This window comes from Pezoporus flaviventris, unplaced genomic scaffold, assembly GCF_033815535.1.
Source record: "Pezoporus flaviventris isolate CSIRO_AGI_PZ_B2104156 unplaced genomic scaffold, CSIRO_AGI_Pfla_v1 ptg000228l, whole genome shotgun sequence".
Taxonomy (NCBI): Eukaryota; Metazoa; Chordata; class Aves; order Psittaciformes; family Psittacidae; genus Pezoporus; species Pezoporus flaviventris.
This window is the reverse complement of record NW_026892776.1, coordinates 853,037-869,809: the sequence shown is the minus strand read 5'-3', so window position 1 is coordinate 869,809 and position 16,773 is coordinate 853,037. Positions and strand designations below refer to the sequence as shown.

The window sequence follows — 16,773 nt, the reverse complement described above, 5'->3', positions numbered from 1 at the left end:
TCAGTGGGTTCGGTGCTGGCTTTAAAGCCCAGTTAATGATTCCAACAGGAGCCTTGGAAAACCCACCAGTGTGAGCAGCACAGTGGGATGAGCTCCAAACCCTGGGGCTCAAGAGCCTCTGTGGGTTGTGGTGTGTGCAGGTTTGTCCTGTAGGTGGGATGCTGTATATGTGGGTTATAGACAGTCCTGTAGTTTGGGTTATTCAGCCTCTTAAAATACCACTTGCTACTTCTCTGCTGCTTTTCCCCTGCCCCAGACACCCTCCAGACCACTGGGAGCAAGGAAAGGATGGGGATGTCTGCTGGGATTCCTGGTGATGCCAGTGGCACCTTTGCAGAGCTGCTTTGGGATCTGGGGGGCTTGGGGGGCTGGTGACCCTCCGGATGGGCCCTTCCTGCACCCTGCTTGCAATGCAGCAAACAGGAAACGTGGGAGCACCGGCAGTTGAGTGTAACCCAGAGCGGAAAGTGCCTTGAGTAAGAGCAAGAGAGCACAGGAGCAGCATCCCCCGGCCCCGGGCGCTTCGCTGCCCCGGGCACCCCGAAACTGAGGGTCCCTCTCGGCCAGAGGGGAAGGTGAGATTTGGTGCCCAGGGAGGGCTCCTGCAGCACCTCGAGAACAAGAAAAGCAAGGAAAGGAAGGGGTTTTCTCGCTGTTGGTGAGCTGGGGCGGGGGGGGGGGGGGCTGCTTCTTGCTGCCTGTGGGGGGACCGTGGCTGATGGGCCTCTGCTGAAGGCTGGGAGCAGCGTTCCGGACAGGATCAGGTCCCTGGGAGCCGGTGATGCCACGGGCTGGGGGATGCGCGGCTCCCATCGCACCCACGCTGCTTGTTCTGTGCCTCTGCTGGGGCTGCGCTGGGTTGGAGCAGGTAACGGGGGGATTCTTCATGCCTTAAACAACCCCAGCGCCCCCCCGAGCTCCCACTTCTGTTGTCTTAGTGGCTGGCACCACCATAAAGGCACATGGTTTCTGTTCACCCCCTCTCCCCCCCCCAAGCATCCTGTAGGACTCCAGCAGCTCCACAAAGCCCTCTTGATTTAAGGGGATGTTTTGGGGGCCTCTTCCTGTATTTCCAATGCAGGCTGGGATTTAGCACAGGGCTGGAGCAGCCGGGGTCTCTCCAGGCTGGGAGCAGAAAGTGGGGCTGCAGCATGGCCCCCTCTGCGTCACAGCTCCCCATAGCTGTGGGCTCCTTCCCTTGGGTTTTGGCTTTGCCATGCAGAGAACAGCCCCTCATGGGCCCAGTGGCTGTTGGTGCCGCTGCCATCACCCAGGCTTCCTGAAGGCCTCCCCAGCTCTCACACAGCTCCCGAGGTACTCCCGGCTCTGAAAGCTGGGGGAGGATGATCAAAAGCTGCTGCTGGGCTCTGGGACCAGCCCCTTCTGCCCAGCATCGCTGTGGCTGCTCCTTTGCCAGTGCCACCTCCTGGGTTTCCCCTGGGTGCCGGTGCCCTGCGCATCCTCCATGGGAGGTGTGGGATGGGTGGTGGCAGGAGGAGGTGCTCACCCAGTGGGTGCTGGGCTCGCAGCCGTTGCTCGATCTGGTCAAGGCTGCGCTGCTCTTCCTATTGCCAAACCCAGGGCCCTTTACAGCAGCCAAAGCGCGTTTCCAGCTCAATCCCACTCCACCATCTCCCACCAAGGGCTCCAGCAAGGAGGAGCTGGCCAAGGGTCGACAACCATCAGTGTCCCCTGGACAGGACTGAGCTGGGGGCCATGGCCGAGCGCCGGGCAGGCACCAAGAGCCGGCGCTTGGGCTCCAGCCGACGCAAGGGCTTTGGTGAGGCACCCGCAGCAGCCCCCAGCCCCGGCAAGGAGCCATCATGGGCAGCTGAAATAGTGCAGAGGGTGCAGGAGCTCCTCAGGGAGCAGGACAAGGACCAGGAGGGGTTCGTCACCCGCTCGGCCATACAGGTAAGGGATGGGGATGTCTCCTCGGGTCAGATGCTGCTGGGGTGGGTGGAGAATGGGTGATGGGAGCGGTGTTCCCCTGCTTTGCTCTGTTCTTAGAGATTACAGGAGGAAGATCTCCCATGCAGCACGGAGGAGTTGGAGCTCGTCTTCAATGGGCTGGATGCAGCCGGCGCCGGGCGGTTGAGAACTGAGGAATTCACTTTTGGACTCTGTAAGTGCCGGCACGACGCCTCCAAGCTGATCCTGGACATGGCCCTAGTGCTTTCCCAGGGGATATCTGAAACACCGCCCTTGCTGGGTGGCAGAGGATGGCCTAAAAGTTGTCCCCACGTCCGGGTCTCATCCCATGGCTCCACTGGTGAGAGGTCCTCTTGTGCCAGAATGGATTCATCGAAGCCATGGGGTGGGAAGTGTTGTTTGGGCCTTTGCTGTCACCCTGGCCTGGCACTGAGTGTTTGGGGTCTCTGTTGACAGGGCAGTTCCTGAGCTCCCAGAAGGCTGCCAGGGACCATCGCCGGCAGAAAACAGCATCGCGGAGGATCCCCTTGGTCCTTCCCAGCCCGGCGCTGGAGGAGGTGGACAGTGAGGAGCAGAGGCAGTTCTCTGCCTTTATGGACCAGTTGGGCACGGACAACATCTCTGAGGAGTAAGCCGCCCTGATTAGCACCCATGGGTGTCCTGTTGGATGGGGTAGACAGGGAAAGGCTTGGGCAGGAGTGAGGGAGTGAGCCCAGAAATGACTTGGAGCTGCCTTTGGCCCCAGGACAGGATCATGCTCACCCCCGTGCTCACCTGTCCCCCAGGACCATGCATCCTTAACAGTGTGAGCTAAATCTTTGAATGAGCCAGGTTAGAAAAGCCCTTTAAGCTCATCCAGTGCAACCATTCCCAGCACTGCCAAGGCCACCCCTAACCCATGGCACTGAGGCCTCGTCTCCACGCTGTGTGAACACTTGCAGGGACGGTGACTGCAGCCCTGCCCTGGGCAGCCTGTTCCAATGCCTGAGCACCCTCTGGGGCAGGAATTGTTCCTCAGCTCCATCTAAACCTGCCCTGGGGCAGCTTGAGGCCGTTTCCTCTTGTCCCATCCCTTGTTCCTTGGGAGCAGAGCCCAGCCCCTCCTGGCTCCATCCTCCTCTCAGGCACTTGTAGGCAGCCATCAGGTCCCCCCTGAGCCTTCTCTTCTCCAGCCTGAACCCCCCAGGTCCCTCAGCCCTTCCCCATCACACTTGTGCTCCAGGCCCTGCACCAGCTCCGCTGCCCTTCTCTGGCCCCTCTCCAGCACCTCAATGTCTCTCCTGCAGTGAGGGGCCCAGAGCTGAACACGGGATTTGAGGTGCGGCCTCACCAGTGCCCAGTGCAGGGGGACTCAGTACCCCACATGGTGCCCCAGGGCCCCATAGCTGGCCTGCTTTGGGAGGGGGTTGAGGCAGTTTCACACAGAGCACCTCCCTGCAGACAGGAGATCTGGGAGCTCTGGCGGAAGCTCCGGCAGGATGAATCCCAGCTCCTGGACACTCAGGAGGACTTTGTGGCCAAGGTGAGGCACCGCATCCAGGAAGTGAGGAACAAGAAGGAGGCTTTGGAGGAGACCCTGAACAAGTGAGTCAGCCCTGGGCAGTGGAGAGGGGTGGGACGGGAAGGATGGGGCCACCCAAGGAGGGAGAAACCTGGGTGTTCCCAGCAACTCCATCAGCAGCTGGAGCAGAGGCTTCGCAGGGAGCTGCCTTTTGGGGTCGGGCTCCCCCTGCAGTCCCACATGGGATGGCCAAAGCGCTGGGATCAGGCTGCGGGGCACATCCTTGCTGGGAGAACCCCTCCCGGCAAACCCTGCTGCAGCCCGCGGGCAGCGTGGGGGCCTGCACCCGCAGCAGCAGGGTCTGATCGCCCAGCCCTTGGCCTCGCTGTCCCCGGCAGACGCGTGGCCGAGCACGGCAGGGAGGTGCAGCGGCTCTGCGGGGCTCTGGAGCAGCGGATCCAGGTGGAGCAGCAGCGGCTGGAGCAGGAGGTGGGTCCCGGCTGCTCCGCTCCCCTCACTGCCGGCCCCAGGAGGGGCCCAGCACCCCCCTGGCAGCTCCCGGGCGGGTCAATGGGTGCTGATGTCCCTGCTGCCGACCCAGAGCGTGGCCCCGAGCCCCCAGCGTGCGGCGGAGCTCCAGCGAATGCTGGATGCCGGTGAGAAGGAGGTGCAGCGCCTGGTCACAGCGCAGCTGGAGGTGAGCTGGCCCCAGCTCCCGGTCCCCCTTCCTGCATGCGGGGTCTCTGCGCTGGGCTGTAGCAGCAGCACTGTGCAATAGAGCTGAGCCCAGGCTGTGCCCATCAGCTCCTGATGTAGTTGTCACACCCCTATCCCCACTCTCCTCTCCATCCCCAAAGGACCCGGGCTGGGTTTCCCCGCCACGGCCCCAGGTCTAGAGGAGCTGGGTGTCCGTCAGTTCCCTTTCTGCGCGGGGGTCCTGGCAGGTCTCAGTGTCCTTGTTGCCATCCCACAGCTGGAGACACGGTGCCACAGCCTCCGCAGCATGCAGGAAGCTGCCAGCACCGAGAACCGGCAGCTTGAGGAGAGCAAGCGGGCGCTGGAGCAGCACCTTCAGCACCTCCACCAGCAGCTCCAGCAGACCCACGGGCGCCTGCGGGCAGTGAGGGCTGCGGTGGCTTGGGAGCACGTGGAGGAGCCGGGGTGAGTGGCTGAGTGACCATCATATCCCTGTGCACACACGTGGTTTCCTCCTGGGGTTAAGGCTGTTTGATGGGTCTGAGGCTTCACAGGGCTTTAGTGGTCTCCACAGTGCAGAGTAGAATCACAGCATCATAGAATCAGCTAGGTTTGAATAGACTTTTAGGATCAAGTCCAGCTGTTCCCCAGGCCACCACTAAATCATGTCACTGAGGGCCTCATCTATGTGGTCTGTGAATACTTAACCATGGCTTGGTGCAAAAAGCATCAGTAAAAAGCCAGGTCTGTCAACACCATGTCTCTTTGAGGGCAGTGCCTGCAGAGATGGGGATGTCCCTACTCAGAAAGACCTAACCAGCACTGATCCAAAAGATGTCCTGCTCCAGCCCACCACTGCTTGTGGGGCTGAGGACAGCCTGGGGCAGGGGTGGATGTGGTGGAGAGGATGCAACTGCCATTTTGACCACTGTGCTCTGTGTTTGCAGGGGCAGAGCAGTGGCAGAGCTGCCCAGCGAGACACCCGTGTCCCCAAAGGTACTTCAGCTGGAATATGGGGTCTTCAGTGGGGATGGGATGAGGTGTCCATGCTCCACAGCATTGTGATGTTTGGTTTGGGACCATTGGGAAGCCCAAGAGCACAGGGTGCTTCTGCAGCAGGGGCAGTGCCTCCCCTAAAAGCTTTCTCACTGGATCAATATGGTGCCATAGAGATGTGTGGGAAGGGGGGGGGGGGGGAAGCACCCCCAAGATTTCTTGTGGGTACATCTCGATACCTGCTGGAGAGCCCAGCTTTGTTTCAGGTGGGTTCACCCCCTCATCAAGCATTTTCCTCTCTTCTTCCCACCTTGCTTACTGCAGATGGGTCGGGAGCAGAGCAAGAAGTACCGCTCCAAGACGCAGACGAGGGTGGGGTCCCAGAGCAGCGAGCCCAAAGCCAAGAGCACCCACCAAGTGTAAGGGGTCCTGGGTAACACCTGCTGCTTCAGCTTGTGCCCCCGAGGTCTGCAAGTCCTCCTCCTGCCCCAGGCAAACACCATGTTTAGTCCTTTCAGGGCTCCTTTCCCTCCCACCCATCTGGAGATCAGGACCCTTCACAGAATCCCAGACTGATTTGTGTTGAAGGGACCTTAAAGCTCCTCCAGCTCCAACCCCTGCCACGGGCAGGGACCCCTTCCATAGAGCAGCTTGCTCCAAGCCCCTGTGTCCAACCTGGCCTTGAACACTGCCAGGGATGGGGCAGCCACAGCTTCTCTGGGCACCCTGTGCCAGCGCCTCAGCACCCTCACAGGGAAGAGCTTCTGCCTAAGAGCTCATCTCAGTCTCCCCTCGGGCAGGTTAAAGCCATTCCCCTTGGCCTGTCCCTACATCCCTTGTCCCAAGCCCCTCTCCAGCTTTCCTGCAGCCCCTTCAGGCACTGGAGCTGCTCTCAGGTCTCCCCTTCAGGAGCCTTTTCCCCAGGCTGACCCAGAGCTGCTCCAGCCCTCGCAGCATCAAGCGAGCTAACCCCAGCTTCACCCTGCATCACCCCATTGGCTCAGGCACTTGCTGTATCTGGCTGAACGTTTCCTTTTCACCTCAGTAATGTGAACATGGAGCCTGCGAAGGGACACGCTCACATCCCAGCCAGGACATGGCCATGGATTTGGCTCCCTGAGTGGGCATCCCCCTTTCCCCTGTCACCTTCACTGCCTGTGCAAGCCTCCAGTATCCCCAGAGGGTCAATAAAACCGGGTCTGGAGAGGGATGGGGTGAGGTGGCAGAGCAGAGACCCCCTGGTACTGGCCCAGGAGGATGAGAGCGAGCTGGGGGCTGAGCTGACCGTCCCCATTTTCTGCCCTTTCCAGGGTTTGGGAAATGCTGCCTGCAGAAGTAAGCCTTTTGGGAGCCCCGCAGGGAGCGAGCTCTGTGGAAGAGGACCCCTGCCCAGAATCTCTGAAAGAGGAATGGTTCTCTGTCCAGAGCTCTTTGCTAAGAGAGGTGGATGATGCAACAGCAGCTCTGAGCAAACAGCTGAAGCCACAGGCACCAGGTGCACCCCCTGCTCCAGCAAACACTGCACATCACCCCCAGGATGATGCTGAGCACCAAATGGGGCGGGAGGAAGGCACAGCACATGGAACAACCCCCAGGGTGCAACAGGAGACCCTCTCTGGTCATACTGGTCACAAGCTGTTTGAAGGAGACATGGAAGAAGGACCAGGCACAGCTCCAGATGTGCCACAGGCTGGTGCGTCCACGGGAGCTGGGCACCACAGGGCTCAGGAGCCAGAGCAGGGAGAGGAGGAACAAAGGATGTTATTCCCGCAAGGAAAGGGTGGTGGTGTGAAGGAGGCGATGCTAAAGGTGGCGGAGCATCTCCAGGGAGCACTGGGAGAGAACACGGAGGCAGGAGAGCAGGTCCTAATGGAGGTGGAGGGAGCAGGATGGATGCAGGAAAAAACAAGCTGGGAAAAGGCACGGCTCCTGGGAGAAGCTGAGGAAGTGGCATTAAGCCAGGGAGAAAACCTGGCGGCAGGTCTGGGGTCACCAGGGGCTGGGGAGGCAGGTCTGGGGTCACCAGGGGCTGGGGAGGCAGGTCTGGGGTCACCAGGGGCTGGGGAGGCAGGTCTGGGGTCACCAGGGGCTGGGGAGGCAGGTCTGGTTGTGCGACAGCGCCTTGGCATGGATGAGCTTCACCTAGCTGCACCTCAGCCCCTGGGCACGGGGCTGGGGGAAGAGGCTCAGCCACCACTGGGGCTCTCCAAGGAACTGGAAATGAAGCCAGGGGAGCTCCTGGAGCCAGAGCCACCACCGCAGGGTGAGGCACGAATAGGAGCAGCCCAGGGGCACAGTGTCCTTCCCGAGGTGACTGCGGCTCTTGGCCCCGGGATGCTGGAGCAAGATACTGTCAGGGCAGAGGTGAAGCTCCAGGGAGAGACCTTGGGTGCTGAGGTGCTGCCAGCCCAAGCTCAGCATGGAGCTGGAACCGAGGAAAGGGAGGTGCAAGTAGCCCAGGGAGAGTCTGCAAGGGGAGATGCAGAGCAGGGCAGGAGTGCCGGTGCAGGGGTGCCAGTGGTGCAGGAAGGGGGAGCAGGAGCAGATGTGCCACCGCTGGAGGCGCAGAGCAGCAGGGCCAACGTGCAGCTGCGGGCAGAGGTGGAGGCAGCTCTGCAGCCATGGGCTGAGCCTGGCTCCCTGGGGACAAAGCAGGGAGGGAGCGCGGCTCCAGATGTGCAGCCCCTGGAGGAGGGTGATCGACCAGAGCTAGGGCTGGGGGAGGACACGGGGGCTGCTGTGGTGCATGGCGAGGGTCCTTCCCCAGCAGAAATGTCTTTGGGGAGCCCAGCCCTGTGTGGGCTCTTCCCACTTAAGGCTCAGGCATTGGAAATGGTGGAGGCAAAGGACTCCTGGGCAGATATGCAGCTACATAGGAGTTCCAGTCCAGAAACACCCCAGGGAGAGGAGGGTCATACAGTGGTACATCTCCTGGAGGAGGATGAGGATGGTGCACAAGAGCAGGGTGAGCATGGGCTGCCACAGGAGCCTGTGCTTGATCCACAGGGAGCAGGATTTGGGCAGGGAGAGGAGCCGGCTGCAGGTGTGCAGCCACAAGAGGATGCTGAAAGCCTGGACAGGCTGGAGGACCAGAGCACTGGTGCAAGTGTGCAGATGCTTGCAGAGATGGATGAGGTCAAAGAGATCTCAGGCTGGAACACTGAAGGGGATCTGCAGCTGCTGAGTGAGGTCAGCTCCCTGGGTACGGAGCAGGGAGGTAGCGTGGTTCCAGGTGTGCAACCTCTGGATCAGGTCGATAAAGCAGAGTTAGTGGAATTGGAGGTAGAGGATTCCACAGCAAATGTAGAGCTGCATGGGGGTCCTAGTATTGAAACCCTCCATGGGGGTGAACACCATGCAGCCTTGCAGCTTGTGGAGGAGGATGAGGATGGGGAAGAGGGGCAGAGTGAGTGTGGGCTGCCACATGAGCCTATGCTTCACCCCAATGGAGTGGCCATCAGGCAGGGAGAGGGGGCTGCTGGAGGCATGCAGCCATGGGAGGAGGCTGAAAGCCTGGACAGCCTGGAGGACCAGAGCACTGATGCAAGTGTGCAGATGCTTGCAGAGATGGATGAGGTCAAAGTGACCCCAGGAGGCAGCACAGGGGCAGATCTGCAGCTCTGGAGCGAGGTCAGCTCCCCAGGGACAGAGCAGGGAGGGAGCGTATCTCCAGATGTGCCAGATGTGCAAACCCTGGATCAGGTTGATAAAGCAAAGTTAGTGGAAACGGAGGCAGAGGACTGGGCAGACATGGAGCTGCATGGGGGTCCCAGCCCAGAAACAGCCCAGGGACAGGGGGGGCATGCAGCCCTACATCACATGGAGGAGCCTGAGGATGGTGCACAAGAGCAGGGTAAGAGCGGGCTGCCCCAGGAGCCTGTGCTTCACCCCCATGGGGTGAGGCAGGGAGAGGGGGCTGGTGCGGGTGTGCAGCTCCATGCAGAGGCTGTAATCCTGGGCACACTGCAGGCTCAGAGCACTGCTGCCGATGTGCAGCCTCCTGCAGAAGTGGATGAGCTCGAAGTGACCCCCGAGGCAGATCAGCAGCTCCTGAGTGACGTCAGCTCCTTGGATACAGAGCAGGGAGGGAGCGTGGCTCCAGATGTGCAACCTCTGGATCAGGTCGATAGAGCAGAGTTACTGGAAACAGAGGCAGAGGACTGGGCAGAGATGGAGCTGCATGGGGGTCCCAGCCCAGAAACAGCCCAGGGAGGGGGGGACCATGCAGTCATGCAGCTTGTGGAAGAAGATGAGAATGGGGAAGAAGGGCAGGGTGAACACGGGCTGCAGCAGGAGTCTGTGCTTGATCTGCAGGGAGCAGGATTTGGGCAGGGAGAGGGGGCTGCTGCGGGTGTGCAGGCACAGGACAAGGCTGTAATCCTGGACGGGCTGGAGGCCCAGAGCACTGATACCAGTGTGCAGCCACTGACAGGGCCAGAGGAGCTCAGATCAAGCTCAGGAGGGAGCCCAGAGGCAAATGCGGGTGCAGCTGGGATGCAGGAAGGGGAGCAGAGCCACACTCCAGGCTCAGATGTAGCACACACTGCAGAAGGGTGTGGGGAAGCTGCCGGTGCTCATGTGTCCGCCCCAGCTGAGGCCACTTCGTATCCTGAGCGTGCCGCTGCTCCCAAGGCTCCTGGTGTGGAAGCAAAGCGGGGAGCACTCACTGGTCCTGATGGGCAGATCCTGGAGGATACCCAGACACTGGAACTACCACGGGGAGAGAGGGCTGCTGCAGAGAGGAGACCTCTGGATGGAGCTCAAGGTCTGGAAGAGGGGCAGGGAGAGAGGCTGGAGGCAGGGGTGAGGAGTTTAGTGGAAGCTCAGGCTCTAGGGCTAAAGCAGGGCCATGATGATGGCGCATCTGCACCAGCCTTCCCAGTCTTCAAGGTGCCATTACAGATCAGCACACTAAAGCTGGAAGCAATGATGCAGGAGGATGTTCTTGTTCCAGATGTGTGGCCGTTAGGTGCTTCAGGACAGGCAGCCCAAAGCGAGCTCCAGGAGCAGGTCTCAGCAGAGGCAGAGAAGCCACCACACGCGATGGAAACAGAGAAAGCAGCTGCTGGACCTGCTGAGCTTCCAAAACAAGAAGTGGCACCAGCATCGCCCCTTCACACAAGGGTCCTACAGGAGGAAGATGCTGGGAATGATCAGCTGGGGACAGTTCTTGGAGGCAGCTCACTGGGGGATGCAGCCAGCACGCAGCCTCAAAGGCAGTCGTTGGGAGAACAGAGCAAAGACCTCGATGTTGATCGATGGAAGAAGCAGGAGGTTGGAAGGAAAATGAGCCAGGAAGGAGAGCCAAGTCCAGGGGAGCCAGGGACTGTCACTGCAGATGGGGCAGGAGCTGCCCCAAGGGGTTCTCCTAAAGCCCCCCTGGACCCAGATCACCTCTACAATGTGCTGTTTGTCGGGGACTCCCATGTGGGCAAAACATCGTTCCTGTACCGGCTGCATGCTGACACCTTCAACCCGCACCTCACCGCCACCGTAGGTAGGTCTCCTCCAGCTTCTCTCCAGCACAGCTCTGCACCCACTTGGGTCTCTATTGCAATTCCCTTTCCTCCACCCCACAAGCTCCTGGTGATCATTTCAGGCATGTTACAGCTCACATCAGGTGTGCTACACAACCTGTCACCAAGGACCAAAAACAGGAGCGCTGACTTAACACACCTGTATGCTCTGCAGCAGGCGATGCTGGTCCTTGTTGCTCACTCTAGGGCACCAACACCAGTGTTCCTAGTGCTTTTCTCTCTGCTTGGCTTTCATTTCTATTCTCCTCTCTTAACCAACCTGGTTTTATTCATCATGAGATCAGAGACCTTCCCCAAACCCCAGCCATGAAGGATCTAAAAGCCAGAGGTTCACTTGAGACCAGTCCCCTTGTGCTGCAACCTTAGGTCATACCTGCACCATGTGCCTTCTCCATCCACCTCCTGTCCCAGGGATGAACTCTATAGTACAGAGATATCCCTTTTTGTGTCTCCTAGGACTGGATTATCAGGTGAAAAGCTTTGTCGTGGACAACAAGTGCTTTGCTCTCCGCCTGTGGGACTCAGCTGGTCAAGAAAGGTGAGTGCTGAGCTGTCTGCTTACAGAGAGCAACCTCTGGTGTTCCTCATTCTGGTAGTTTGGAGGATATGGATGTTCTTGGCTCTGCTAAGCAAAGGAGGGTTGTTTAAGGACAGACTCTGTACAGTACATGGTGTGATAGAGTGTAATAAAGGAAGTAATTAGGATAAAAATAAGCATCAGGCTGCTCGTGCTGACTCTACGATCAGCATAGGAGCAAAATCTGGGTTTGCCTTTTTTTATACACATTCTTTCCCATCGGGATTCCATATTTCTTCTAGGGAAAACCTCCCCAGACCATATCAATGACCATTTAAAATGCATGCAGGTACCACAGCATCACCAAGCAGTTCTTCCGGAAGGCGGATGGGGTTGTGCTGATGTACGATATCACATCCGAGTATTCCTTCTTGGACGTGCAGTACTGGCTGAGCTGCATCCAGGTGGGTGAAGCAGGAAAACCTCGTCCTGTCCCCAAGGTCTTGGAACTGGAGGTGACTCTGAGATCAGTGTTTTCTCCCCTTGACATCTGCCACTGGTTAGGGATGGACATCTTGGGGTGACCAAGCCCTTTGTAAAGAGCATTCTGCTTTGGTTTTGGTTAAAAATAGTTTTTCTTGGAGGATTTAAATTCAAATAGTGACAGTTTCACATTTTCCACATTTGTTTGCTAGGGTAATTTGTTAATAGTAACATGATGATAATGATCAACTTCAATTCAAAAGCACTGCAGAGGATTGAAAGTGATTTTGATAACACTTATAAATCAAGAATAGTCCCCTTTGAGTCCTGGGGAATAGGAGGTAACTCGTGTCTTATTACAAACTGCTTGCCAGAGATTTCCAATCAAGTACAAAATCAGTGTTTAAAAACACCAGAACAAAACAGGATGTCACCTTGCTCAGCCAGAGCATCTCTGGAGGGTTCCTGAAGTTGAACACAAAGTGGACTCATCCAATGCTCTGCCCTTTAATAGACCAGGTTAGATGATTTAATAGCAAAAATAAAATCCCTTTCTTAAATGCTGTTAAACTCATTTAAGAATTTAATGTTTTGGTATCAGCCCCAATCTGTGGGCATCCTTCACACTGCTCCAGGATGTGTCTAGACAGTGTGGCCGGCTGTGATTCAGGGGAGGTTGAGATGTGCTCCTGATCCTACCCTCTTTAACTGCCAGGAAGGAGCAGAAGATGGAGTCGCTATTCTGCTTCTTGGGAACAAAACTGACTGTGCTGCAGAGAGACAGGTCCCTATGGAGCAGGGGGAACGCCTGGCCAAGGTAGGTGCATGGCCCTGCTAAAGCATGTGTCCACCCAGGTTAGGCAAGGACAGCTAAGGGTGGATTCCACCAGCCTGGGGACACAGAGAAAGGCTAAAGTCCTTAACTTCCCCGTCATGCATTGGTCATCATAAAGGTGATCTCTGAACCCATCTTCCACCCTTCTCTGCCTTGCTTTCTCCTTGTCATCTTAGTTCTGACTCAGCATCACCCCAGTAAAACAGCTTATGGGGCTGGATCTATAAATGAAAATGTTTTCAGCTCTGCTTCTCTTTGCTGTGAAGTGTCACAGATCTTCCCAGCATCATGCGATTTATAAAACCACCAAATTATTCTGGTTTAATGATATGAAATGCTTAAAGTACAATTAACCTCTTCCAATAAAAAATTAGGTGAGAACAATCTCACCTTTACCAACTTAAATTTTATGGGATTTGGGCCAGTATCCAGTGACCAGTTTTCATAGAATCCCAGCCTGGTTTGGGTTGAAGGGACCTTAAAGCTCCTCCAGTTCCAACCCCTGCCACGGGCAGGGACCCCTTCCATAGAGCAGCTTGCTCCAAGCCCCTGTGTCCAACCTGGCCTTGAACACTGCCAGGGATGGGGCAGCCACAGCTTCTCTGGGCACCCTGTGCCAGCGCCTCAGCACCCTCACACGGAGAATTTACAGATTTCACAAATGAAGACAGCAGGACAAGGGATAGATGCTTTTTTTCCCCCAAAGCAGTCACTGGCAGGCACAAAAGACCTGGGAACATGCAGTTACATCTCAGTATTTGCTCCACTAACCAGAGGGCATCACATCACATTCTGTCCGCCTTTTCCTTGGTATTAAAAGTCGGTGTTGCAGCTACCAGAAAAGCTGGATTTCACCCTCATATTCCTGTAAATAAGTTACTGAGTCATTTGTTTCCTTGAGTCCCTCCTATTTCCCCTGTGATTGTCCTGTGGCTATTACTCATTTACTCCCATATTAAGCTATTCAAGTGTAAGAATATTACATTTCTATGTGTGCTCTGTGTCTTGAAGGAGCATCAGCTCATGTTTTACGAATGCAGTGCTGCCTCGGGCCACAACATCTCCGAGTCCATGGTCAGCTTGATCAGGTGAGGTGTGCGCTTGGATTTTGCCAGCTCTCCTGATTTTAATGGGCTCCCTCGCTACCTTTTTAACCCCAAATGCTGGTGGGTTTGTGTCACCGGAGACTCCATGTGCCCAAATATCAGGGAAAACTCAGAACAGCATGTGCATGGCTGGGGTGAGGTGCAGGTTAAGTGCTGAAAGATGTGTCCTGAATTAGTAAGAGATCAATAAAACCCTTTTCAGGATGCTGCTGATTTCTCTCTTGGTTGACAGACAATAAATTCTCTCTGTGGCTTGATTTAGGGTGGCTTTTTTAGCAGAGTCCATGGTACTCAAATCATGCTGAGCTGGAAGGCTCCTAACGCCTTTCATTTGTGCCAAGCCCCCTTTGACAACGCTTGTCAAGACAAAGAGCACAGAAATACAAAATATGGGAGAAATATTTGACTAATTTGCTTCCTTTTCTCCCAGGTTGCTCAAAGTGAATGAGGATAAACTGAAAAATAAGGCAGAAGAGGTACCAAAGCTACCTCAGAAGAAAAAGAGCTGCTGCTGGTGATGGAGAGACCCCCCCATGTGATCTGAAACTGCAGTGACAGACAGAAAAGCACAAAAATAGCCTTCAGACACCATCTCTGCTCCCCATGTGTCTGCCTGGCCCCATGTCCCTCAGATGCTGAGAGCAAAAGTCGCTGTGGAGGAGTGGCTGTTACCCAGCCCCTTCTCTGCTCATCTCCTGCCACCATCCCAGAGGACAGGAGCCCTTGTAAATACTTGTTGGGAAACTTTACTGCTTTCTTTTGAAGACATAAAATGGGCTATGGAAAGAGGCAGAATAGGAAATTAGACAGATCTGAGATGCTGGAATGATATTGGAAGCAGCAGGGAGCAAAACCGAGTCGTGGGATGGAAGACATGAATACCAGGAGTCACCAAAGGCTGGTGTGTAAAACAGGGGGTTTAGGGCTGTTGGTGCTGCTGTGTGGTGGTGTCTTTTGCTCTGGCTTTGCAATCTGATCTGGAACAATGAAATATGGAATATATCCTAAATGCACTTTTAACTCCCTGCAGTTAGGCAAGGTAAAGTTAAGTTTTTCTCTTTCCTGGTTTATTGTGCCAGTTAGCAGCAATGGGTCTTGACAGAAAACTGCTAAAAACTGCTTAAAACAAATGTAAAACCTCCAAAACCACATCCAGGATAATAAAAAGAGCACTGGGGTGGTGGGATGTGGGAGCAGGTAAATGCTTGCAGGAGCTCTTTTCATTGCTTTGCCCCCAGAGCAGGTATTTGCACTATTGCAGATCTCAGGGTGAGGAGGGCAGAGCAAGCTGCTGCACCCTGCCCTTCTGCACTGAGGTGGCTGCTGTATGAAGTACTGAATTGGGGTCAAAAAGAAAACCCAGTGCGAAAAACCTAAACAAGCACATTTCAAGGGGGTTTTAATTATTTTTTTTTCTACAGCTTCATGCAGAGAACTGTATTTTTTGCAGAGAAAGACATAGAGACTGAATAAATAAAATGACAATTGTTGTGTTTTAATGGTTTTCTGTGTTACAGGTGTTGCCTTGTCCTCCAGCAAGGAGAGGTATTTAAAGACCATGCTTTCATGCAGATTTGGGGGAAAATAGTTCTGCTCAGATGGGTTTGCCTTTCGTTGACATTATTATCTATATATACATTATGGCAGAGCAGAATAGCAGCCAGTTTCTGCTTTATAACAATACAGTGACAAGAAGCGTTGGTTTCCTAATAACACTATATGCTAAAGAAAAGGATATCATTCTGCATGTTTCTGACTGTTATAGCCCAGCTTTCCCAGGAAACAAGGCTTAGGAGCTCCTGCTGCCCGTGTATGTGTACCTGTTGGTACAAAAGTCCCTGGTGAGGAGCAATTGCAAAGCTCTGAGATGCTGTGACTTGTGTGAATAAAGGCCTGAGTAACTGAGACTAATTAATACCCCCATTGATGGAAAAAATGCAGTTTAAGTTTAGTCTCTATCATGACAAATCTCCATGGGAGAGACCTGCAGGGCACAGAGCCAGGTGAGAGCAGACCTTCTTGGTTCTGCGGCTCACAGAATTACCTCTTCAAAATGGGCCAGCTCTGTGTGATACCCGAAAGTCCTCAGTGGAAACGACGCTGATTTCTAGATGGAGATGGACCAAGCTCATGCTTGGAAAGATCAGGGTTATGAGCTTCTCCAGGTAGGGTACAACTTTGCAGTGATGCAGGAACTGAGGAGTCATTTTGAGATGAGTTATCTCCTCTGCTTGCCCCATCTCAGTGTTACCTCTGCACTACTGAAGCTCCCATCCCATCCCCTAAATGTCTTTGGGATTTGGGTCTAGGCTGCTCCTAATCAAAAGCCAACATCCCTTGGCTCTGTTGTCGAAAGACCCTCTTTTCTTAATGCAATATATTTACACCCCCATTCCATATCAGTCTTTACCATATTTCATTATTGAGATATTTTACTGATGGAGAAGTGGGAGCAGCCTGAAGATCACAGCTCCTCAGGAAGAGTTCCTCAGCTGAGAGCTGTGCCTGGGTTCAGTATCTGGGGGATCTTTCTGGCTTTTTTTTTTTTTAACTGGTGTTTGGGCCCATCTTCACTATTTCTGCTTTGCTGGTTTGTCTTTAAATAATGTAATTCCAAGCACACTTTGCCAAGGCTGAATTCGTACAGTCCCAGACTGGTTTGGGTTGAAGGGACCTTAAAGCTCCTCCAGCTCCAACCCCTGCCACGGGCAGGGACCCCTTCCATAGAGCAGCTTGCTCCAAGCCCGTGTCCAACCTGGCCTTGAACACTGCCAGGGATGGGGCAGCCACAGCTTCTCTGGGCACCCTGTGCCAGCGCCTCAGCACCCTCACAGGGAAGAGCTTGTGCCTAAGAGCTCATCTCAGTCTCCCATGTCTCAACCTGATTCTCCCATTAGATGGCAGCAAATGCAGCAACACCTTCCAACTGCAACACTGCTTCTGCAAAGAAAGAAACAAGGAGCTTGGAAAGGGCCCAGAAGAAAGATCTGCGAAACAAAAGCTTCCCAGAACAGCAAACAGAAAGAAACGTCGGTCTAATTCCACTAGAAATTACAGACTGAGTTTGTGCCCAAAGCATAAAACAAGTGTTAACTCCACTCCAGAGCTCCCCTCCAAACCTGAAAATGGATTTTTCATTGCCAGGTTGAGAGAAATGCCAGGAAGGCGAT

General features: G+C 55.2%; 1 protein-coding gene across 1 annotated transcript; it reads left to right on the top strand.

Annotated features, from left to right (window-relative positions):
- Nucleotides 1-1,556: 1,556 nt before the first annotated feature.
- Nucleotides 1,557-15,510, top strand: RAB44 (RAB44, member RAS oncogene family). Its single transcript, XM_061442515.1, has 16 exons — nucleotides 1,557-1,914; nucleotides 2,011-2,125; nucleotides 2,389-2,560; nucleotides 3,373-3,516; nucleotides 3,832-3,922; nucleotides 4,035-4,130; nucleotides 4,407-4,594; nucleotides 5,077-5,125; nucleotides 5,450-5,544; nucleotides 6,436-6,818; nucleotides 10,080-10,622; nucleotides 11,119-11,200; nucleotides 11,529-11,643; nucleotides 12,378-12,479; nucleotides 13,509-13,585; nucleotides 14,034-15,510. The coding sequence occupies exons 1-16, from the start codon at nucleotides 1,717-1,719 to the stop codon at nucleotides 14,119-14,121; spliced, it is 2,538 nt and encodes an 845-aa protein (XP_061298499.1). The 5' UTR covers nucleotides 1,557-1,716; the 3' UTR covers nucleotides 14,122-15,510.
- The last annotated feature ends 1,263 nt before the right edge of the window (nucleotides 15,511-16,773 follow it).

Coding starts and splice junctions, on each gene's coding strand:
- RAB44 (XM_061442515.1), top strand. CDS start 1,717: ATGGCCGAGCGCCGGGCAGGCACCAAGAGCCGGCGCTTGGGCTCCAGC. Junction 3,923..4,034: donor AGCAGCGGCTGGAGCAGGAG/GTGGGTCCCGGC, acceptor CTGCCGACCCAG/AGCGTGGCCCCGAGCCCCCA. Junction 10,623..11,118: donor GCACCTCACCGCCACCGTAG/GTAGGTCTCCTC, acceptor TGTGTCTCCTAG/GACTGGATTATCAGGTGAAA.